Source organism: Ambystoma mexicanum, chromosome 11 (genome assembly GCF_040938575.1).
Source record: "Ambystoma mexicanum isolate Mex_15411 chromosome 11, UKY_AmexF1_1, whole genome shotgun sequence".
NCBI lineage: Eukaryota > Metazoa > Chordata > Amphibia > Caudata > Ambystomatidae > Ambystoma > Ambystoma mexicanum.
In genome coordinates, this window is record NC_090934.1 from 1,409,360,305 (window position 1) to 1,409,384,211 (window position 23,907).

Genomic DNA, 23,907 nt, shown 5'->3' on the forward strand with positions numbered 1-23,907 from the left:
AGAGAGTGCAGAGTTACTGCCCAGAACCTTCACAAGCAAAGGTACCCAAAGGTGATACTCCTACGTCCGACCCCTTTCCTCCATACTTCTGGGACATTCCGTCTTGTGGGACGGGACCAGAGCACTTTTGTAAAAATGCAACAAATTAAAAATGTGTCCTTCTCTTTTTACATGGGGTACTGCACACGGCCGTAACCCCGCCCTCCTTGGCTCCGCCCTGCGCATCGCTCTTCAGTCCTTTTCTCCGCACGGTCGGGGCTGGACACACTAGCATCACTGGGAAGACCTTTTTTTCTTTCCCGTTGTCCTTCTCTCCTGCTCCGGTTCTGCGGTCGCGTAGTCCTCTGTCTATGCCGGAGCGTCTGGGATTTGCCACTTGTCCCTCTTGCGAGCGTCGCTTCGCTGGGGGGGATCCCCATTCTCTCTGCTGGAGTGTCTGGGACCAGATCACCAATGGGACTCGTGTTACTTCTGCGACTCCTTTTCGGTCCAGGCACTTCAAAGTTGTCTTTGTAGGTGGGAGGAAATCTTCCAGAAGATTCCTCCATTGCATTTCCAACTCTTCATTGACCGAACGAAGAGACGCCTGGTAAGTTCTTTACTTTTCAGGGCACCCCGGCCGGGGGACTCCTTCCCGGGGTCCTCCAGGACTGGGAGGGGCTTCAAAAGCTCTGCTACCGGGGTTATCCCTGAGGTGCCTCGCATGCCTAATAGGCGTACCAAGGTTTTCTCTGAGGGTTTGCATGAGAGGCCTGCCTATAACGGACCACGATCCGAGGTTCACTGATCAGGTGCTAACCAGCATAGTCATGCTTAGGCATTGGGTACTGGAATTCCCTCCAATGTATCCTTGTCAGGAGCTTCCCACACAGACACCTGGGTGCGCCCTGAGGCCTCTGTTGGGGCTTTCTGTACTGAACCACGGTTTGAGGCCCCTCTCAGGGGAGCTATTAAATCTGGACTCTGTTCTGAGGTTCCTCTGAACGCGGCTAAGGTGTGTACCAACAGACAAGGCCTGTTAAGGTCTTGTCTGTGAAGTGGATTCCTCAACTTTCCCACGCTCGCTGAGTTACCGGTTCTGTTGAGTGGGCACAGGGAGAGGTCGTCGACCATAACTTCTCTGTTACCGGCGTTGCCGAGGTTCCTCCTTTGGAGGCTAATTCAAGGGACACGATGACCAGGAAACGTCCAATGCCCCATAGTACCGGCTCTACCGAGGATCCTTGTGTCAAGGCTAAAATTTCAGTCCAGTCTCCTGACCAATCTGTGCAGTGAACTGCCTCATTTACACATGTGACGCAGTTCTCCTCAGATGTTCACAAAATGACGGGCCTTCCAGCGTGGACTATGGTGGCCATTTTGGATTCTTCCCTTACACCGATGCTATCGACGGCCGGTGCTGGGAGCCTTCTTTACGGTGGACAACCTTTTCCACGCGACAGTGTGAATCCGTTTCGCCCTTCCTCTGAGTGGCGTGCTCGGATGCCACTACCACATTCGGCCTCGTTTCCACCTACATTTGCCCCATTGGTATATGTAGATCCGGTTGGTGACAGGCCCTCTTGGCAGCCCCCCTCACTGCGTTTGTGGGGTTATGCTCCTCAGGCGAGGCCTCTGCCTACTCCAGCGCCAAAGGTCTAGGCAGAGGATGCCTTTTTTGGGAAATTTCATAGTCTAATGAACTCTGATCCCATGAGGGAGTACTTTAAGGATCTTTTTAGAGAAATCTGCCCTCTGACTCAGTTGCCTGCCCTGACAGTTCCTGTCACGGCGCCTGTCGCCCCAGCGGCAGCACCTCCTCTGCCTCCCGGCCCTCCTCAGGCTCTTCCGCCTCTGCCACCCTTGTCACTGGTGGACAAGACTACAGCAGAGCGTGATATCAATCTGATGCTGGTTGCGTTGCAGCCGGGGGATCAGGATGTTCTAGACGACCCTTTGGCATATCAGGACAGTGAGGACCAGCCCTGCTCTGTCCGAGCATTTCACGACTGGGTACTGGACATGATGTCACTCCTTGACATACCAGTGCCTGAGGCACCCGCTCCGCAGGAAGGGGTGCTTTGGGGGGCGCTAACCTGGTCTCCACAGGACCGCACCGGCCTGTTCCTTCAGAGGGATGTCCTGGCCGAGGCCCGCAAGGTCTAGGATAAACCCCACACCGAGCTGCACATTAATCAAAGGATTGACGCCCACTACAGGCTTCACACCTCCGAGGAAGTAGCCTTGGCGTCATGTCCGGTCCCGTCCTTGACGGTGGTAGCAGACGCCACTCTGCAATCCAAGCCGGCCTTTGCGTCTTCTGCAGCTGCAGCTGCAGTTCTGTCCAAGGTGGATATATTGCTCGATTCCATGGCAAGAAGATTTTTGCCAATATGGCGCTGCAATTGCGTCAGGCCAACGCGGAGCTCATCCTGGTGGTGGCGAATATGAAACTGTGGAGAGATTTGGCTGACTTCCAGAAGTGCATTTCTGTTGACAGGCCGGAGGACTTTAAAGGCGGCTTGTCAGACGGCAGGGTGTCGGTGCAGAGGCTGCTGCGCATCACGTTGACACCTCGGCTCGTGGCCTCATGATGGGGGTGGACACCTCATCAGGCTTGGCTTCATGCAACGAAGGAGGTCCAAGATAAAGTTCTCGACCTGCCTTTTGATGGCAAAGAGTTGTTTCATTCTTCAACGGATGACGAGCTCACCAAGACTAAGGCAAGCACGCAAACTGCCAAGTCTCTGTCGCTGCTCGTGAAGGCCCCAGTTAAAGGTCAGAGATCTGGGTCCCTATCTCGAGCCTCTTCAGGCTTTAGAGGGTTCCAAGATCGCAGGTCGCGCAGGACTGATCCTCCGCCGGGTAACACCCGCCAGATGCAGCAACGTGGCTGGTTTTTCTCTCGATCGTCAGCCTCCACTTCAGGGACAGGCAGTCTCTGAGCCGAAAAGTCTGCAAAATTATATTTTTTGGCACTCGCACGAGACTCCGGTGGGAAGACGTAGCTCGTCTCATCTGGAGGCGTGGCAAACCGCCACTGACGACCGGTGGGTTTTGTTGATTGCTCGGGCGGGCTTTTGCTTTCCCCGTCCCCCTCCCCCACCCTTCAATCCTCCCTTTCAACAGTCAGGGACGCCCTCCCTCAGAGCCGAGGTCCAGATGCTTCTGGATCTCAGGGCGATAGAGCCCCTTTCCCTAGGGGAACAAGGGGAGGGCTTCTACTCTCGTCTGTTTACAGTGCCAAAACCCAACCAAGCTGGCCTGCACACCATTCTAGACCTTTCCCAGTTCAACCTTTCTCTTCACCAAGAGAAATTCAAGATGATTACGCCCTGCCAAATAAAGTCCTCTCTTCAGAAGGGCGACTGGCTCAGTGTTGTGGACCTTCAGGGTGCTTATATGCATATCCTGATCTGGAACCCGCATCGGAAACATCTGCGATTCTCCCTGGGAGAGGAGCATTATCAGTTTCGAGTGCTCCCTTTTGGTCTCAGCTCTGCGCTGCGTGTCTTCACAAAGATGTCAGTCATTGCGGCTTTTTTAAGGCTACAGGGTATTTGTGTATCCATATTTGGACAACTGGCTTCTGCACAGTCCCTGTCCGGTGAAAGCCCTTCGAAAAATCTTCAGTCTCTCCTTCAGCTTCTGTTGAGTCTTGGGCTGTCTGTGAACTGGTGGAAATCCTCCATGACGATTTCTTAGCACCTGATATTCCTGGGTTTCCATTGGAACACGATCGACTGCAGGGTGCGGTGGACAGAATGGCGGATATGTTAACCAGAAGTCAAGTCTTCATTCAGTCGGAGAGCATGTCTGCATGGTGGTTCCAGAGGCTTCTGGGCCTTGTGGCCTCGAGCGTGCTTGCTCTTCCCCTGCACGTCTCAAGATGCGATTTACGCAGTTGGCTCTCCGGAGCTCCTGGCTCCAGGCAGTGGACCCGGACACCAGAATGATCCTGGTTCCACCCTACATGATGACAAATCTCCCTTGGTGGTCTTCTTCCAGCAATCTGTCGGTGGGTGCGCCTTTTCAGGAGCCCTTCCTTCAGGTGACCATTACGACTGACTCCTCCCTTTATCGGGTGGGGCGCGACAATGGATCATCTTCAGGTTTTCTACCTGTGGTCGCCGCAGGACAGACAATTTCACGTAAAATATCTGAAACTTCTGGCGATTTTCCTGGTGCTCAAAGCTTTTAAGCCATGGATTGTGAACAAGGTGGTCTGCATCCGCACGGACAATGCGGTATCCATGTTTTACGTCAACAAGTAGGGGGGTACCAGGACACCCCCCCTTGTAGATCTAGCCATTCGGATTTGGGAATGGGCCCTTCAGCACAGGTTTTGGCTGTTGGCGGTACATATTCCAGGCCAGCTGAATGTGACGGCAGACTCTTTCATCTGGCTAGCGGTGGTCAAATACGAGTGGGAACTGAACAGAGAGATCCTCTCTGCCATTTTCTTCCATTGCGGCACTCCAGAAGTGGACCTCTTTGCGACGACATCAAAAAGGAAACTTCCTCTTTATGCTTCCAGGAACGGACTCGAGCTTCTTCTCTGGGGGATGCTCTTGAGATTCCGTGGCACAACTTGAGGGCCTACGCCTTCCCGCCTCTTCCTCTGATTCATCGGGCGCTATGCAAGCTTAGGAACACGTTGAATTTCACACTCCCGTCAGCCGCGTGGTGGCCAGCCAGATTCTGGTTTCGGAGCTTCAGCATTTGTCAGTCTGCTCACCGATCAAGCCCCTGCTGATTCCTGACCTGCTTCACCAGAGCGATCAGCAGATGTGGCACCCCTCCCCACAATCGTTTAGCTTGGCGGCCTGGTGCCTGAGTTCAAATCTTTAGAAAGCTTCAATTTGTCCCTGGATAATATGCGTATCGTCCAGGTGGCTAGAAAGCCTTCGACAAGGTCTCTGTGTAGGAGCAAATGGCTCTGTTTCTGTCACTGGTGTTTAGCAAAAAAGCTGGAACCCAGAGAAGCTGTCATCGATACGGTCCTGGCTTTCATTTCTCATCTGGCAGCTTCGGGCATGCATGTCTTGTAGGACTTATTTGTCGGCTATTGCCGCTTACCTGTCTACGGACTCTTGCTCCTTTTCTTTGACAAACCCTGTCATTAAAAGGCACTTTGCAGGTCTATTGCATCTTTATCCACCTGTGCGCAACCCGCATCCCAAGTGGGATCTGGATGTGGTCCTTGCTGCTTTATGCCATAAACTCTTCGAGCCCATGGCTACGGCAGACTTGAAATTTATTTAATGGAAAAAAGCCTTTCTGATTGCGGTGACTTCGGCAAGGCGTGTAAGCGAGCTTCAGGCCTTGTCGGTAGAGCATCCATTCCTCACCTTTCACAAGGATAAGGTTATCCTCCGGACCAATCCTTCTTTCCTTCCAAAGGTGGTATCTGATTTTCATCTGAACCAGTCTCCTTACCAGTCTTCTTCCCAGAACCGGCTTCAGATGCCGAGAGGGTTCTGCATAATTTGGATGTAAGGAGAGCTCTTACATTTTATTTGGACAGAACATCTAATCTTCGGAGCACCTCCCAACTCTTGGTGACCTTTGGAGAGCCAAAAGGATAGCCAGCCTCGAAAGCAACTATATCCCAATGGATTGCTTCCTGTATCTCTGAAGCTTCTACCATTCAGGGCCTTCAGTCTCCGAAGGGAATTCATGCCCATCTTGTGCGGGGCAAGGCAGCTGCCATTGCCTTCCAAAAATATGTTCCCTGGGAAACCATTGCCAAAGCAGCTACATGGGCTTCCCCATAACCGTTTGTGAAACATTACTGCTTAGATCTGAGCTCCAGGGCTGATTCTCAGTTCGGGCAAGCTGTTCTTAAAAACCGCTTTCAATAAAGGAGTTCCATCCACCTGTTATTTTGTAAGGAGTGCTTGGTAATCTCCCAAAAGTATGGAGGAAAGGGGACGGGACGTAGGAGTATAATAGTTACTCACCGTAGTGACTACCTTACTCCTAGTCCATAGTCCCCTTTCCTCCATACGCCTACCCGCCATCCCCTCTAATAAGTAACCTCTATTATTTCTTAAATGGTCTCAGACCTGGCGATAGAAAAGGACTGAAGGGTGATGCGTGTGGCAGAGCTAAGGAGGGCAGGGTTACGGCCGCATGCGGTACCCCGCGTAAAAAGAGGACGACACATTTTCAATTTGATGCTTTTTTACAAAAGTGCTCCGGTCCCGTCCCATAGGACGGAATGTCCCAAAAGTATGGAGGAAAGGGGACTATGGACTAGGAGTAAGGTAGTCACTACGGTGAGTAACTTTATTATTCTTGAACGTGCTTATTTAAAAGCATGAGAAATTGACAGAAATGTGCTTCTGCATGCCAACCCCAAATCTGAAAACACGACAAATGTTGACACTGTAAGGCTTATACTCCTACGTCCCGTCCCCTTTCCTCCATACTTGTGGGACCTTCCGTCTTTCGGGACGGGACCAGAGCACATTTGTCAAAAAGCATCAAAAATGAAATTGTTGCCCTCCTTTTATTTTTACGTTGGGTACCGCATGTGGCCGTAACCCCTCCCTCTTGAGCTCCGCCCCGCGCATCGCCCTTCAGTCCTTTTCTCCGTGCTGTCGGGGCTGGACGCACTAGCATCACTGGGAATTTTTATTTTTTATTCCCTTTGTCCTTCCTTCCTCCTCCGGTTCCACAGTCATCTAGTCCTCCGTCTATGCCGGAGTGTCTGGGATTCGTATCCTGTTCTTCATGCGAATGCCGTTTCGCGAGGGCGGATCCCCATTCTCTCTGCTTGGAGTGTCTAGGCCTGGAACTTCGCTGGGATTCGTGCTTCTACTGCGACTCCCTCCCTGTCCGAGCACTCCCAACGTCATCTTATTCGGTGGGAGGAAGTGTTTCAGCGTGTTCCTCCACCTCATTTACAGCTTTTCATTGACGAAAAGAAGAAACGCCTGGTAATTTCCTTACTTTTTAGGGCACCCCGTCCAGGGGACTCCTACCTGGGGTCTTCCAGGACCGGGAGGTGCTCCAGTAACTCGGTCACCAGGGGTTCCCCTGAGGTGCCGAAAGGGCCTAACGGGCGTACCGGAGTGTTCTCCGAGGGTTCCGTTAGCAGACCTGCCAAAACTGGACGTTGCTCCGAGGTTCAACGTTTGGGTGCTAAAGTTAAGCCCAGTGGTCACCGCGGTTCTCCCTGAGGTCTCCATTTCTAGAGTTTTCCACACGGATAGCAGGCTATGCCCTGAGGTCTCCATTTCTGGAGCATTCCACACAGAGTCATGGCTCAAGGCCCCTCTTGAGGGAGCTATCCGTCCCGGGTTACAACTCAATGAGAAAGCCCTGTCCACTATAATGGGAAACAGTAGAGGCCCCGTGGTGACAGGGGGAGATTTTAACACCTGGTCCGATCCACAAATAGGCAATCAACACAGGTGATGACCAAACATTTCCCAACCACCCTCAATAGGGAAGGCCTGGTGGATGTCTGGAAATAGATTAACCCAGACAAAAAGGGATATTCACTCAAATCAGGACGTCCACAAGACATTCACTAGAATGTACTATTTATTGGTCAATAAAGAAACCAGACCCAGAATTAATGACAGCGCTATTCGCCCCATAGGTTGGTCAAAACACGATATGGTCACAGCAACGCTGGAAATGGAAGGGCTTAACCACCGAGACCCCAGGTGGCGTTGCAACGACTTCCTGTGTAGGGTCTAACACAACCCTCAAAGCTCCCCCTAAATTTGAACGTTTGGAGCAAATCTTTTCAGAGTTTCAAAAGGTGAGCATTACAAAAGAGTTATTTTTAACAAATTACATTCCTTTTCCCAAAGATGAAAATGTGCACCCTTTGAACAAGTGCACAGCACAAACCACTGGATGAATTTGCGACACATTTGAACAGTTGGGCAGAAAGAGGTGCAGATGTTCCTTTTGGTGGTTTGGTGTTAGTTATCCTTCCAATAGTTGTTTTAAAACATTTGATTAAAAAGGTGTGCCATGTGGCCAAATAAAACGTGTATATACCTTCCATGGTGCACTACAGCAACTAAGGCTTTTCAGAAACGAAAAGCATCCATCTTTCTTTTTTATGTCAATGCAAGCGGTTCTTGCAGAATTTCACTGTAAATTGGTGGTCAATTCTTGGAAGCAAAAAAAGCTTTATAAATATATGCCAAATCACCCAATAGTGCACCCATTGTCTTCTCAGGTTCTTCATTATTGCATAGGGGCCAGTGCCATGTACCATTCAAATGAAATAACCCTTGGTGTGCAATTTAGGAACTTACTAATAATAATGAATATGACAACTGTGATGATATGGAAAGAAGACACTTTAGTAGTAGTGCGAGATACAACAAAGCGAAAACCTTTTGAATTTAATTTCGTCATTTGTATAGCGCCTTTCACAATGGGTATGGCCCCAACGCGGTGTAGGTTGAACTCCCTCGGAGGAACGGAAGTCCAAATTCTGGGAAAGTTGGGAGGTGCTAGTATACATTCTGGACATAATGGCCATTAAAGGTTATGAGGGCCTGGCTGCGTCCCTGCTAGCTGCCCATGTCTAAATGGCATGTGTAGGGATGTGGAGGGGTACCACAGGGAAATATAGAGGGTGTGTAAGAGAATAGACAATTGTGTGCACCTACTGTTCAAATTTCTTTGTTGTGAAAGTTAGCTATGTTCTTATGACAGCTGTGTTGTGCATTGTATCATTCAACTTTTATGTGAGAGCAAATGCGTGCAGAGTGAGGCCACACCTTTGGCTAATTCCAATGGTGCGGATTGCGAGAGGGGAAAAAAACATTGGTTAAAAACAAGAGACACCTTGAGTTTCTAAATTCGGCATAATTCTGACACCTCTGGGTGGATAACTTATGATCGGTGCAATCTGCAAGCCTCCATCTAATATTCTCTGGTTACCTTCAAGACCCCACTTAGCCATCGAGCTGGCATTCTGCCAACACCTGCATTAGAGGTACATTCTACAATTGGCTAGAAACCGTAAATGAGTCTGTGCCCAGCTGCGAGAACCAAAACCATAGGATGCCCTTGTGGACTTGACCAAAATTAAGCGCTTTTGTTGCCTTCGCACCCTTCCAAGTGCTGTACACGGCTATCACCGGCAATTGCATCTAAGTGGAAATAACTGCCCACTCTCGGTATAAATCTAAGTGCAATATATATTGCCCTTCCTTCACCGATCATCTGAGTGTGGATACGATGCCGCTTCTCAGGGACCATACAAATGCGACATGTTGCCCCCTTCAGAAGAAAGGTGTGAAATGAGAAAGACCTTAAGAGTGATCCATTATCCACCGCTATGTAGTCGAGATGCAGCGCATGGTTCCCCCCCCCCACCCCCCCCCTTCCCCTGGTCCATCCAGGTGTCTCACATTTCTCGTCTTCAAGAGTGAGTCGAAGTGTATTGTGTCCCCCCACAATGTTCTTCTAAGTGCAATATGGTGGACAATCTCAATTCTGTCCAATTCCAAATGTTACCCCCATCAGGGGTTCCATGTGATAATATTGCCGCAAAAATATTGCCATACAAACATTTTGCCATATTTTTGCGGCGATATTACCCCATGGAACCTGTGGGGGACACCCCTGCACCCCCCATATATTTTAAAAGAGAGCGGGGGACACCCCTGCAACCCCCCCATCCATTTACCCCATAAATTATCCCCACCAAAAATATCGCCTATGGCCGTTCCCGACGACCATATGTACGGCAATATTTTTGGTGGGGATAATATTACCTGATACCCCCTCAGGCAGTTCCAGTGCTGAGAAATGCCCGGCCATAGAAAGCATTGACGGACAATACATTGCCCACCATAGGAACAGTCCGAGTGTATCAACTAGTACACCCCAAATCCATTCCGGTGTCACACATTGCCCACCCTGCAGTAGTCGTTAAAAAGTGTGCCACATTGCCCCCCTCAGATTCATGCAGGTGAAGCAAGTAATTAAGTGGAGACCAAGTAGCGCAGGGGGTTTAGTAGTTGCAGGCCTGTGCTTGTGCCTGGGGTTTGCAGCCGTGTTTCAGGTCGCAGGGTTTGGGGGAGCCAGGCTTTAAGGTCCTTCCTGAAAAATAGGTGGTCCTCTGAGACGGAGGGTCAGAGGAAGGGAGTCGGGACTGAAGAGGAGGAACCTCCTTTCACTTTCACCCTATAGTATGGTGAAAGTGAAAGGAGGCACCACCAGGTGGTGTGCAGAAACTGATCTTTGGTTGGGGGATTACGTGTGCACTGTCTTGGAGGCATTTGGGACCTTGCTTGTGTAATGCACATGGCTTTGAAAGAGGGCTAGTGGGTGATTGGCAGCCAGTGTAGCACCCCGAGAGCAGGGGAGATGTGTTCTCTGGGTGTGAGAGCAAGGAGGAGCCTTGCTGCAGAGTTCTGGATCCGTTGGAGCTTTCTGGGTTGAAAAGCGGAGGCGCAGAGATAGATGAAATTGGCGTAGTCTAGACAGGATAGGATGATGGCCATGATTGCTGAGCTTCCTTGAGGGTGGGAGAGATGGGGAAAGAGACGGTGGGTAGCAGTGTGTTTTGGACCAGCAACGAGTTACATGCAAGTTGTGGGTTGCAACTGAGTCTGTTTGTGCTTTCCATTGTTTCAGCAGGAAGGAGGAGCTTTCAAATGCCTACACACTGCGCCGAGCGCAACGGTGTCTAGCAGCGCGTTTTGTGTTTGGTGTGCAGTGCCGGGTCAGTGGCTGTGAAACGTTTTGTAAATATAAGTAAGAGATGTCAAAACCCACAGTTGTAGCTTGCAATAATGCTCTTAATATGCTTTTGACTTTGTCAGTCTCTTAGCGAGTAGCCTTGTGTGTTCGAACACTATGCTCCGCCCAAAAGATCTGTTACGGCCTCTACTTTTTTGGGCACACTGACCTGAACCCATTGTTTGTGATACGTATCCGCTGCCCGGGAGTACCCAGTAGTCTTCAGGAGTCTCCAAGAAGCATAGTTGTTGGGAGACCCCCACCACGGAGAGTTGCTTTTCTCCATCCATGCGCAAATGAGACTACGGTTCAGACTCTTAACAAAAATAACTTGGAGCTAAAATTGCAGGATTTATTGTGCATATTTAAATGACTTGCGTCTGCTCCTTGTGGTGACAACTTGGTGGTGAGGCCTGTTTTGGGATTAGGTGACTGTGGACTTTGAGCCTACCCCTATCTAACTTGGCTCGCCTTGGAGGACTGGAAAGAAGACCTGCCGGGTAAACGTGAGCAGGTCCCGGACTTTGTTCCATTCTCGCTTGATCCCCATACAACTTTTGTGATTTTGTTGACGGGTTGTTATTTTGTCCAGGCTTAGGTGACTGTGGGTCTCAGTACCTTTGAGCCTCCCAGGTTCTATAAAACCCTTGTTAACAGATTTGTGGGTGCTCTAATTGACCCTCTTGTGTCAGGTAATGGTGGCTCTTTTGAGAGCAAAAAGATTCTCCATCAGGGTTAACTTAAGGCATATTCAGTAATTGATGTGGTCTCAGATTCGGGGACAGTGACTAATGACGTAATAATCGGTACTCCCGCTGCCATAAATGTGATACAGGATATAAAGGTGGAAATTGCAGAGGGGAGTGGGTCTGATGGTTGTGTGCCTAATTCTGAGGAATTATTACAGCTATTGAACAGAACCCACAAAGTGGAGATTTGAGGGGATGGGGGGGACTTGGCAGGTCCACACTGATTACAGCGGGGGTGAGCGCTGACTAAGCCTGGTGGAGGTGTGGAATTTCACCCTGGAGGTCATTGATTTGCTTGCAGCCCGATTGCTAGAAGGTAAGTCTTAGCTCAACCGAGGCCCCCCAGTATAACTGAACCGATACAGGCACAGACGCCAGTGAAAATTGAGGTGTTACCTACAGTGTTAATTTTAGGGTCTGAATCTCTGATAGCACAAACAGCACCTGAGGCCCTTTTCCTTAGTAGAAGTCTGCTTGAGTTACCAATTTTAGCCCAGGTATCAGTAAAACCACTGGGAAAAGAGAATGAAACCGGGGAAAGGCAAAAGAAGTCCAAAAAACTGTAGCACCCCACGAAGACAGCAAAATAAGGGCTCGAGAAAATTCTTCCGCCAATTGCGGTTACAGGTTGGTGAAACAATGGGCAAACGTCTAGTGTAGCCATAGATGTACAGCCCCACTTACCAGAAGAGGGGATAGAGCAAATAACCAAGCATTCAAGGGGTCTTATAAAAGGGACATATACAGAAAGGCCAGGGCTCCATTGCACACTACATGATTCCTGTTTGGGGAGATGGGGACTCTCTAGACTTGCGTAATATCTCAGTATACCCAAGTCTAGGTGCTGTAAGGACTAATTAGCAATGTACTGGAGAGCCCAGTGAGATCAAGGAAGATACAAGTTGGGTTAAAGTAGGGAAGGGTAAAAGTTCTCTTAATGTTACCCCCTGCCCCACTAAATCGGAATCTGATTCCGCTCAGCTGCTCTGCACTTGCATTTCAGAATGGCCAGGTCAGAGTGATACTAGGAGTTGTACTTGGAGACGGGTTCATGCGGATCCTCATGACAGGGGCAAAGATGTCCATGTTGGAGATGGCGAGTTGAAAATTAGTGAGGGCTGTGTCAGAGTGAGAATCAGTGGCAGGAGTAGGAGGGGAGTGAAGGTGGTGGCAAAAGTAGCAACTGACACTCGCTTTGTAGGTCGAATGACTGAGAAGGAGGCTGGCAGTGTGGGCGGGGGCTTAGCCATCAGTGTGCTCATGTGGCTGCACAATGGGGGCTCGGTTAAGCTAGCGTATCTTCCAACACTTGCCAGACTTCAAGGGTTTTGCTTTTAAACCATCACCTTAACGCCCCTTCAACTGAAGTTTCATATACATCTCAAAATGAGGATGCGATGATAAGGACTAAAATCAGGTTCTGCATCAGGCATCAAACATTGGTTAGATGCTACCTATGGCGAACAAATTCATACTGTACCACAAATCTAACTTCCACATGAGAGGGAAACCTGAACATTTTGTCCATTGTGTCATGTTATTCTTTTAATTTCTTCTAGAGGTATTCTAATGCTCCTTTTATTCGAATGTACAAATACACTGAGTTAATATCGCATCGGTAGTTTTGTGTGGCAACCGTTGGAGTAAACATTAGCTGTACGTAGCATTTTGTGTTGAGCTAACCAGGCTTTTCAAGCTTTGTGCAGAAGCTGAATATCTCCCCTCAATTTAGATAACTGCATTATGGTCCTAATTTGGTGGGGAGCAACAGAGAGGTGCAAGTACCATGCCCCATGTGACAGAGGTTACTTGTAAGTGTGGCACTTGAGATTATTTGTATTGCATTACCATGGCAAGGACTATTATTGTGCTGCAAACCAGGTTCTACTTATTCATCACTGTGCATTCCACAACCCTATGTTATTTTAATTAGTGTTCTCTATCACTGGAGGTGAGGGGGGTTCACGTACAGCCATACCGTCCAAAAATCTGAACTTTATCATCATGATGTAATCAGAAGATATTGGTACACTACATTTTTCTGGGTGGGATAATCTTATCTTAATATATTTGTATAGCGCACCAAATAACCTGGGGGCTTACATGCGCAGAGAGCAGGTAACATGTAGTACAGTGGGGCTTCCAACAACAAATAACAGAGCCAAGCTTCGGGAGAACATTCCCATCAGCATCACCTAAACAGCCAAGTCTTCAATTGTTTCCTAAAGATTGGAGTGGCGCTGATTGTCCTAAAATCTGGCGGAATGGCATTCCAAGCTCTTGGAGCGGCGATGGAGAAAGCACATTTCTTCACATGCATACATGCAGAGATCTTAAGTTGTTTCAGGGTGTTTGATCTGAGGGTCCTGGTACTTACATTATTAAGCAGCACTTGACTCAAGTATGAAGGACTAACCCCAGTCAGGCATTTGTGTGTGATCAGGTGGAGATAAAATTGAATTCTGGCCTCGATGGCAGCCAGTGCAGACTACTTCTGGCTGCAGACACATGGTCCTTCCTCCTGAGGTCCATAATCGATCGCTTTAGCAGCACTATTTTGCACAGTTTGCAATCTGGCGCTGTCTGACATCACAATGCCCACACGCAGGCTACTGCAATAGTACATTTTTGACCCTATGATGGTTCTGTCTAGTCTCACAACTGGTATGGGAGAGGAAAGGGCGAATCTGCGCTAACAATTTAATGTGATAGGCGGTCGACGATATTAAGCTGTTGACACGGGCCCGCATATTCAGGTTCTTATCCAAATAAACTCCCAGCGTCTTCACTTTATCTTTGATCTTAATGTCCCATCCTGCTACTATGGGAGTATTTCTTACCCATCTTCCGTAGTTTGGATTCTGTGCCAATCAGTTCTGTTTTCTCTTTATTTAGTGCCACACCATTACTTACCATCCAGGTTTGAATGAGATTATATATTCTATTAAGACTCTTCATCCTCTTGGTAATGCCCAGACAGTGGGATGACAGTGTGTCATCCGCGTAGTTTGTGAAGCCAACTTATTTTTTTTCCAGGAGGTCGAAGAAGGGAACCGTGAAGATATTAAAAAGGGCGAGGGATAAACAAGCCCCTGGTGGCATCCCATAATCCAGGAGCGATGGTTCCCCTTCTGCCTCCTTGCTACATACTCTACACCAGCGGTTGTTCAAAATGCTTGCCTCCGTGGTTTAATTGAATCAAGACTCCATGCACTATTCAAGTGTAGATAATTCGTATTCTGCTGCAACACCGTAGCTGAGCATTATACTAGTTCAAAGCGTACCTTCCACTGCCACTTCTGAAATTTGCTTAAAATAAAAGCACTTAAAGGTAGAATCATTAGGCCTGCTTCCATCTTCAGGATATCCTCTAACTTTGTTCCTACTGCAAATGCTTTTGAAGACATTGCCCCCCCCTCGCAGAATAGGCTCAAATAACGGTGATGTCAATATCTGCTTGCGCCATTGCTGTCCGCTGTGCTGCTTCTTAGGGTTATGACCTTGAAGGACTGAAAACGGTCTAATCTGAATTTGGGAAATGAAAGGATGGCATGCATGCAAATGTTTGTGCCCATTTTTTCTTTGACTGACTAATTGCTCCCATTTTGCCTTTTTGAATTTATTTAAATCCCCATTTTGCCTTTTTGTATTTATTTAAATCTCAAAGAATTGAATGCAATTATTTAATTGCTAATTAACAATGTTCATATTTAGATCTGAATTCAATTTATTTATATTTATTTATGATCCAATTTGAGCTCTTACCTACTAGAAGAAAGTGACCTCAGATTTTGATATGCTGGTTCAGCTTGAAGTTTCTCTTTGAGAGATACAAAATTGTTTTGGAAGGTGACTGATACATCTTGACTAAAAGAGTATTGAAGGCTAAGCAGACACTTCAAACATGGGCCAGCTGAGAGCTACAAAGCATATACTATTTATGGGAAAATGCATCAGGCTAACTAGCACAAAGGTCATTTAAATGGAGTAGATGGTTGAGCAATCTCATTGCTTGTTAACTACAGGCGATAATAATTCCAAAAACCACAAGAAATTGGTAATATTGAACACATTTGCTAATTGAAGAAATTTACAAAGAATTGTTTACAGCACCGATTGTCTGAGAACTGTGTTAAATGCTTGACAAGGAATCGATTTGTACGATGCTTCCTCATGTGTTGAAACGTACCTTGAATCTTCTGATGTGGTTTGCGTTGTATTGATCATTTCAGTGCTTGGATTGCCTCCTTTGGAGTTCGGGTTTGTGATTTTTCACAATGCTATGCCTCTTAGTTGTGCTATAAGAGCAGATTGATGGTGATGCACAGGATTTTCTGGTTGTTCTATACAAATCAAAATTGTGCGCATAAACTTGATTTTATTGGTCTCTCTTTGTATGTCTTCATAAGCAACCACCCTGCAGGAAATGTAGGTACGCAGTATTTTTATGCATTCAAGCAGTATTTCCCAGACGTGGGTCATCGCATAATATCCACTGCCTTTCCCCCATGATTGTAATTTACTAAAGAACAAGGGTGTTTATCTGGGTATTTGTCTCGATGGAACTCTTGGTACCTTATTTTTAATATACATACACGTGAATATTGTTGATTTTTACATAGTAGTGCAATTTAATGTGTGTTGTTAAAGTATTGTTCTGTTGTCTTTGTAAAATGTTTTATGCTAATTTTCTTCTTCTTTTCTGTTTTGCAATGATAGTTTGTTGGCCGAGCATCGACATTCGCAACAGCGTTGATGAGCTGAAACGCTTGGAGAACTGCACTGTGATAGAGGGCTATCTTCAGATCCTGCTAATTTCAAATGCCAAGCCTGACGACTTCCGCAACATTCGCTTCCCGAAGCTGACCGTCATCACAGACTACCTTTTGCTTTTTCGCGTCTCAGGCCTGGAGAGCCTCAGTGACCTCTTCCCCAACCTAACTGTCATTCGAGGGCGGGCCCTCTTCTACAACTATGCCCTGGTGATCTTTGAAATGACTAACCTAAAGGAGATCGGACTGCATAGCCTTCGAAGTATTCCCCGTGGAGCACTCCGGATAGAGAAGAACTCTGATCTCTGCTACCTTTCCACTGTCGACTGGTCTCTGATTTTGGAGGCTGTCTACAACAACTATATAGTTGGGAATAAGCCGCCAAAAGAGTGTGGAGACCTATGTCCTGGAACAATGGAAGAGAAGCCCTTGTGTGAGAAAACCTCAATTAACAACGAATATAATCCCCGCTGTTGGTCTGCCAACCACTGCCAGCAAGGTAAGAAGTGCCTGTTTAAACATAAACTGAACCCACACTTTCATTTTTCAGATGGGCTATTGTGAGAACACTCTAGGGCAATGTTTTTTACGGCTCTTTCAATTGAATGTTTGCATTTTGATTTTACTTGCCATAGCATTGTAGTTGTTTTGGTACCTCAAGTTTAGATGTTAAACTTGAAAAATATTTGAAGTGAAGAGTCCCAGTGTGTTTTTTACTATTTTTGCTCTTATAGCCTGCTGATATTTCGAAAATGATTTCTGGCTGCAAAGTGTGCTCTTTTTGTTGGATGTCGTTTCCACAGCAAATGATGTTTGTGTTTGTGCTAATGGTAACACATTTTATGCATTGTATGCCTAATTAATCTGTACATGTGTCTAATAATGCAACCTTTAGTGCACTGTTTAAAGGTGGTGTGACAAAGAACATTATAAAGTGTCAGCTGTTTTGTATTAAATTACTGAGGCTTTGTCGTTCCCTGCAAAGTGGAGAGAAAATGTTAGTGATTTTGATCCCAAATATTTTTCTAGATCAGTGGTTCTTGTCTGGATGAGGCTTTTATTTAGAAACAAAGCCTCGTTGCACTCTGTGATCAACTATTGCGATGTGATGTGTAACAGGGGAGATGCCTTTAATGATATTACCGATTCGTTGACTTTGTTTACACCACAACAATGGATGATTCGAATTATTGCTGGTAAATTGTTTTCACGTGTGCTGTAGATATCTACGCTCTGGGAAATGTTTGTCTGCCAGCAAGTCTTAGGTCAGTTGGTTGGAAGGAACCCATTGAGACTTGTCAATTATATTTTATTATTCTGCATGGGTGCCGAGACAAACCCCAGTGAGATTTGTAAGGGTGTTCCTGGATCTTTGTAAATGATGATTCACAAAATCTCCTTCCACAAGGTTACCGGCATGTTATTGAAAACGCAGAAATAACCTGTGCGTGTTCAATGTGCTGGGCTGATGGATCCGATCGGAGTAGGTTTGCTGCATTATTGTTGCCCGGAGGCGTTCTAAAGTAGTGAACTGGAATCCTAAACTGAAGAAATACCAAGTAGTTGAAAAGCCTTGGTGCACTGCAAGCATTGCCAATCATCGTGTTGTCTCTTGCCCACCTCTCGCACGCGTGCAGGCACACTCCTGAGTCGTCCCCTTCTGTGCAGAAGAGGGACTTCACAGTGTGTTGGCCTTGCCACTCTTTCCATAAAACAAAATGAGGGGGTGTTTTTTTGACGTGTTAGTTTTTAATTCGCTGCAGGAAGAACTGAGATAATTGTTCTTTGACTTACAGATACGTTAAGGTTCTATTGTTAGGGACTTCTGTGTGGTAAGTGTATGTCCGTTTTTGTTATCACTTAACCATGGGCAAAGGAAGAATCGGTTCCTTTTTACATTTAAAAATGCTAGCTGTTTGTTTCTGTGCCGAAAAGATTAGAGCTAAGTCCACACTGTGCAAACCAAAACAAATACATGTGGTCCTTTTTATTGTACTCCAGCCTTGAGCCCTATTGCTGTGTTTGCTATTTGATTTCAAGCCCTCATTACTGCGGTCAAACTTTTAATTTGTTCCCTTGTTTTTTAAATGAGTGCAATTTTCCTTTACTCGTTTCTACAACATATTAGCCACAAGTAAGACATGTTAAAATAGTTATATCGAAAAATGTCTATTTCGGCAATGTTCAACTATGTGGAGATGGCTGCATTTGTCAATTGCCACTTTTTTTAATTGTATAACGCCTATTTGCGTATTAGGTAGCGAGACAAATCGAAAGCCAATGTTTACACTTACTTAGCTTAAAATATCTCGGGTTTCAAGTTGTCCGATGTCCCAGGTGAGGATTTATTTTATTTGTAGCATTTTGCAGTTGTCTTTTCCCAGAACTAACACAGATTACACGCCCTAGTATTCAAAGAAAAACAAGAATGAATGACCTGGTAAGGGGCAACTTCTGGGATTTGAATGACCGCTGGAGGCTGTTATTTGCCTAGAGCAGCAAGCTTATCTTCAGTTGGGAAAATAACAGCCTAGTGTGGTGTAGTGTAGGAAAGTGGTGCAGGAGGAGCTTTGGGTATGTGAAGCTGGTAGGCCTATCAGAAAAGATTGATTATTCTGTGTCACCTTAGAGATGCAGTCTTTGTCCTGTCTCGTTAGAGGGAACTGCCATAGTCCTAGTTTAATCTTGCAAGTGCTTTGATCATGGTGTCGAACGCTCTTGGTGTTTAAGTGCTTAGCAGTGTTAGGAATTCTTGGGCACTGTTATCCGCATTTTTCAATCGATAAATCTTGTCCTTGCCATTCAGAGCATAGTGCTAATGACGTTCAATACACGTACTTGGCCCTGGAAGGGTTAAGAATCACTTAAACGTCCTGCTTATTCATGCTTCTTGCGTTGGCTATATGATCTGTCTCATAGAGTGGATTGGCTTGAAGGAGGGTCAGACTGAGATTCAGGGGAATAGAGAATATGACAAAGTGAGTCTTCCTGACTTCAATTTTCCTGGAAGATAACCAGCTGATATGCCAGGAGATGAACCTCTGACCACAAACTATTTGAGCTCCCAACAAGGTTAGGGCTTCGGGACAAGTACCCCTTTACCCCCCAATTTGCTTATGTACGATTTGGCTGGGTACTCTGTGTGAACCAGAACCAGCTTTCCCTCGAGGTAATGAGCAAATACCTGCAGTGCTTCAAAAATTAGCGCCAGCTTCCACCAGTTGGATGGATGGAGGATCTCTATTGCTGTCTATCCTCACTGTAGACATCTGCAGTTTAGGCCTGCCCCCAAACTCTGAGGCTGTCTGCCATCACCACCCCTGCAGCTGAAAGGGCAGAAGTGTACTTTTCACAAGAAAGGGGGACAAAAACCTAATTATTTCCTACCTCAACTCGGGACGGACCAGAATTTTACGTTCAAATCTCTGAGAAGCAGGAGTCAAGTTGGACAAAAGATGGTTTACCACAGGCTTTAGGTGAAGCCCGGCCGAGGGACCTGTGAAAATAGCTGTGACTAGTTATCCCGAAACCATGTCCTTTGTGACAAGACATGGAAAATACATTCCACCTTCTTTGGAGGAAGAATGATCCTTCCACTTCTGTTCTGAAGAACGTACAGGAAGGTAGATTTTTAGAAGGACGTTGAAGCACTGCAAATGCGGGCCATGTGGAGTGCTGCTGTAGTAAGAGAAGAGTGAGTCAGGAGATTAATCAGATAAACCATGTACACCAATGCCTTCCTCATGATTTTACTGGTTAAGATGGCCAAGACGCATAGTAAACACCCTAAGGGGCAGGGGGGAGACTTGCGTCCAAAGGAAAGCACAGTGAATTGCAAATGCTCTCCCTCCACAGCGCATCTAAAGTGATCAGGATAAATAGTGTATATGGAAATATGCATCTGGGGGGCAGAGGGGGATTAGCCTCTAAAATTTGCTGTTGTAATGATCAGTTTGAACCCATCTGAACTCTTGAAAACCAAACCACCTTGGAATAAAATCCCCTACCACACCTATTTTAGGCACACTGGCAGTAGCTCAGGTCTGTAAAAGTATTTGCTTTTCAGAATAGCATACTTGTTTAGCAGGTAAAGTGTTATTGTCTTGTGCCATTATGCCATTGTGCCATTATGCCATTCACTTGCATCAAATCTTAAACATTGTAATCTCTTGAAATAATTCACTCCATGCAATTATCCTCTGGGAAAGATGGAATAGTTCTTGGTGGTTTTTTTTAACTGTCTTTATTTGCATTTTACAACATACTCTAAACATTACGTAACAGCAAACTAATGAAGAAACCCGCTCAACTAAATGCCACAGAGAAACAACTCCCCCCCACCCCCTTGTGGCCCACCCCACCGCCATCTCCCCAAGCAATATTGTTAGCAAATTACTTTAGCACCAAGGGAAGGAAAACCATTTAAATAAGAACAGATGCAGACAGAAATTTAACCCAGTTACAGTACCGCCATCCTTAAATTGCGACCATAACATTTCACAGACCGTGTAGAGTGGGGCACACCCCAGGGCCGCCCCCCCATCGAATACATGTCCGAGCCCGCTTTTGAATCCTCCCTAGCCATATAGCTCCTGAAAGGGCCCCAATAGTCCTTAGGTTTGCTGGTAGCTGGAAGCGTTAGATTGTACTGAGTCTCTCTGTGTTCACAGCAAGCCATAAGGTTGAGCCAGTGCTGGAATGAGGGTGGTGCCGGGGCTCCCCACTTCCGTGCCAGTAGCAACCTTGCCACAACCGAAGCCATGCCCACAAGGCGCCTCTGACACACGAACCAAAATCCATCAGTGCCAACAACCAGCATTCGGTGGTAAGAGGAATAGAAATGTTGATCATACTCGACTTAGCTTCTGCTATACTCGACCAAAGAGCGTAAACCAGGGGGCACAACCATACCATGTGAAGGAAGACAGCAGGGGTTTGACATCCCCTCTTACACTCCGGGGGCCAAAGAGGAAGCATCTTGTGTATTTTTAGGGGGGAAAGATATGTTTGATGTAAAAATTTAAAGTGTATCAAACAAACTCTACAGTAGACAGAGATGGCCCTGGTCTGAGCGCAAATCAGGTTCCACTGCCCTTCAGACAACACTTTCCCCAGGGTGTCCTCCCACCTACCCCTATAGGAAGTACGAGATGAGGGCCAAGCCGCCCGAGCCAAACCGTACAGGGTCGAGATTAGCTTCTTAGTGGATGCTGGCTCAGAGGTGTATGAAATGAGAGGGGAGTGGGGCGGGGCGTTTGGAAACTCAGTCCACCTGGCTCTCAGCACTTCCCTCAACCGAAAATATAAAAGCTGTGTTATAGGGTTCCAAGGGCCGCTTGCCGTGAGATCCTCCCAGGGCACATTTTACCGTCCGGCGCAACATCACCCAAAGTATGAATCTGAAGGTTAGAGAAGTGTTGTATGAACACCGTCTCGTGGGTGAGCGGAATGCCCCGAACGCGGTATATGGCCATCTCAGGAGCGTACCACTGGGACAAACCGACCCACTACGCGAGCGGATGCCAGGCTCTGATACTAATGTCAGTAGGTTGGATTTCAGTTCTGGGACATCTCTCCCGTGGGGCCCATAGGAGACTTCTAAGATCATCAGGATACACAATGGCCTTCTCCAAACGGGAATGTGGTAGATCAACCGAGGGGAGCCACCAGCACACAGCACACAGCGTACTGCGCCTGAGCTATCAGAAAATACAAATAAAGATCCGGCACGTCCATTTCCCCCCCTTAGAATAGGGTCGGCACATAGTTTCCAGGGAGACGTGAGGATGTTTCCCAGCCCATAGCAGTTTAGGCAGTTTAGGCATCATGGTCTTCACACGTCGCCAAAAAGATACAGGAGGCCAAATCGGTACATTATTGAACACATATAACAACTAGGGCAAGACCACCATCTTAGACAGTGAAATGCGAGCGGCCTGAGAAAGAGGGAGGCGGACCAACATCTCCACTCTATGCTCCAGGAATTGTAAGGCTGCAATGTAATTCTCCTCGTAAAGCCTAACTGGGGATGCGGACACACGGATACCCAGATAACAAATACCTAGTGGACGCCACGCAAAGGAGTCCCCAACGTCTATAGGTGAAACGCCGGGGGCAAGTGGAAGATTTTGCCCAATTGATACAAATACCAGACAAAGCCCCAAACTCCAAGATCTCCTCTACCACGGGACTCAGATTAATTTGCAGGTTTTTTATGTAGATTAACATGTCATCCGCGTACAGGGAAACAATAGACTTATGGGACCGAAGTGAAACCCCCCCTATGGGCATGATAGTCCGTAAGAGCACAGACTACTGGCTCTTTGGCTAGAGCAAATAGGATAGGGGAAATGAGACAGCCCTGCCTATTCCCCTCGATGGAAAGATGGGAGCGGACTGGATGCCATTAGTATATACCAGGACCCTTGGGGCTGTGTAGAACAAGCCGATCCATTGTAAGAATGTGGAACCTCTCCCAGCCCTCCTGAGGACCTTGAAAAGAAAGGGCCACTCTACCAAATTGAATGCCTTTTCCGCATCGAGTGCTGCCACTGCTATAGGTACCTCAGGGTTAACGTTGTGCATCAAAGTGAACAGTCTACGTAGGTTGTTCCGTGTAGATCGGCCTGGTATAAAACCCACCTGGTCTGGAAGAACCAAAGCTGGGATAAGAGGTAAAGCCTATCTGCTCACAGCTTAGCAATAATCTTGTTATCCGTATTTACCAACAACAGTGGCCTATACGATGCACAATGTCTGGAATCCTTATCTGGTTTAAGCAGGACAGTCACCAAAGCTGTCCTAGTGGTCTTGGGGAGAACCCTGGATGAAGCAGACGCTTCAAACATATTATGCCAATGAGGGATTATTAAAGACGGGAATGCCTTATACAGCTCGGCAGTGATGCCCTCTATTCCCGGGGCTTTACCATTAGGAAGAGATTGGATAACTTTAAGCAATTCTTCATCCGTGGGAGGTTCATTCAGCAGTGCCCCCACTGCTGGGTCTAGCCATCGCAGTGCTACCCTGTCTAAGTACCGAGTGATGTCATCATGAGACGCCCTAGTGTTAGACGTATGCAGCGTATCATAGTACCCCGAAACGTTTCATTAATCTTACCACTATCCCTAGTGAGCTCACCCTCTGTAGTTACGATTTCCACTATAGCTTGTAGATGACGTTCCTGTCGAATAGCCCATGCAAGCGTTTTGTTAGGACGATCCCCCTCCACAAACCTGGAGGCTATAATCGGGTCTCCCACAAATCTGTCCTCGTCTGCTAATAAAAGACTTATTTCCCGTTTCTTCACCTCAATGCTGTACTGACTTTCTGGAGAATTGGTCACTGCCAAACTCAGCTCCAGCTCTTTCGATTCCTTTTCCTTTAATACTATGGCCCTGCGAATACACCTCAAGACTCCCCCCTCCTGAGAAATACACCAACCCCGAATGAACACCTTAAAGGTTTCCCAGACCACCCTAGGGTCTGGAACAGAGTCTGCGTTTATTAGAAAGAATTCAGATATAGCCCGGCGGGTATCCTCGCGGAATGCTAGGTCCTCCAGGGTACGAGCTCTGAATCTCCACCGGCGTTGTCTAGAGAGGATGGTAGGGGCATCGAGTTGGACTAGAACAGGGGAGTGATCGACAAGGTGCGAGGTAGTATCAAAGCTTTAGAAA

The 23,907-nt window shown here is 47.1% G+C and overlaps 1 protein-coding gene across 1 annotated transcript in view; it reads left to right on the top strand.

Moving 5' to 3' along the window:
* IGF1R (insulin like growth factor 1 receptor) overlaps positions 1–23,907 on the top strand; it is a 1,701,728-nt gene that overhangs the window by 203,063 nt on the left and 1,474,758 nt on the right. Inside the window, exon 3 of the mRNA XM_069625053.1 lies at positions 16,176–16,727. Within this exon, the coding sequence (XP_069481154.1) occupies positions 16,176–16,727 (552 nt within the window). The remainder of the gene's footprint in view (positions 1–16,175; positions 16,728–23,907) is intronic.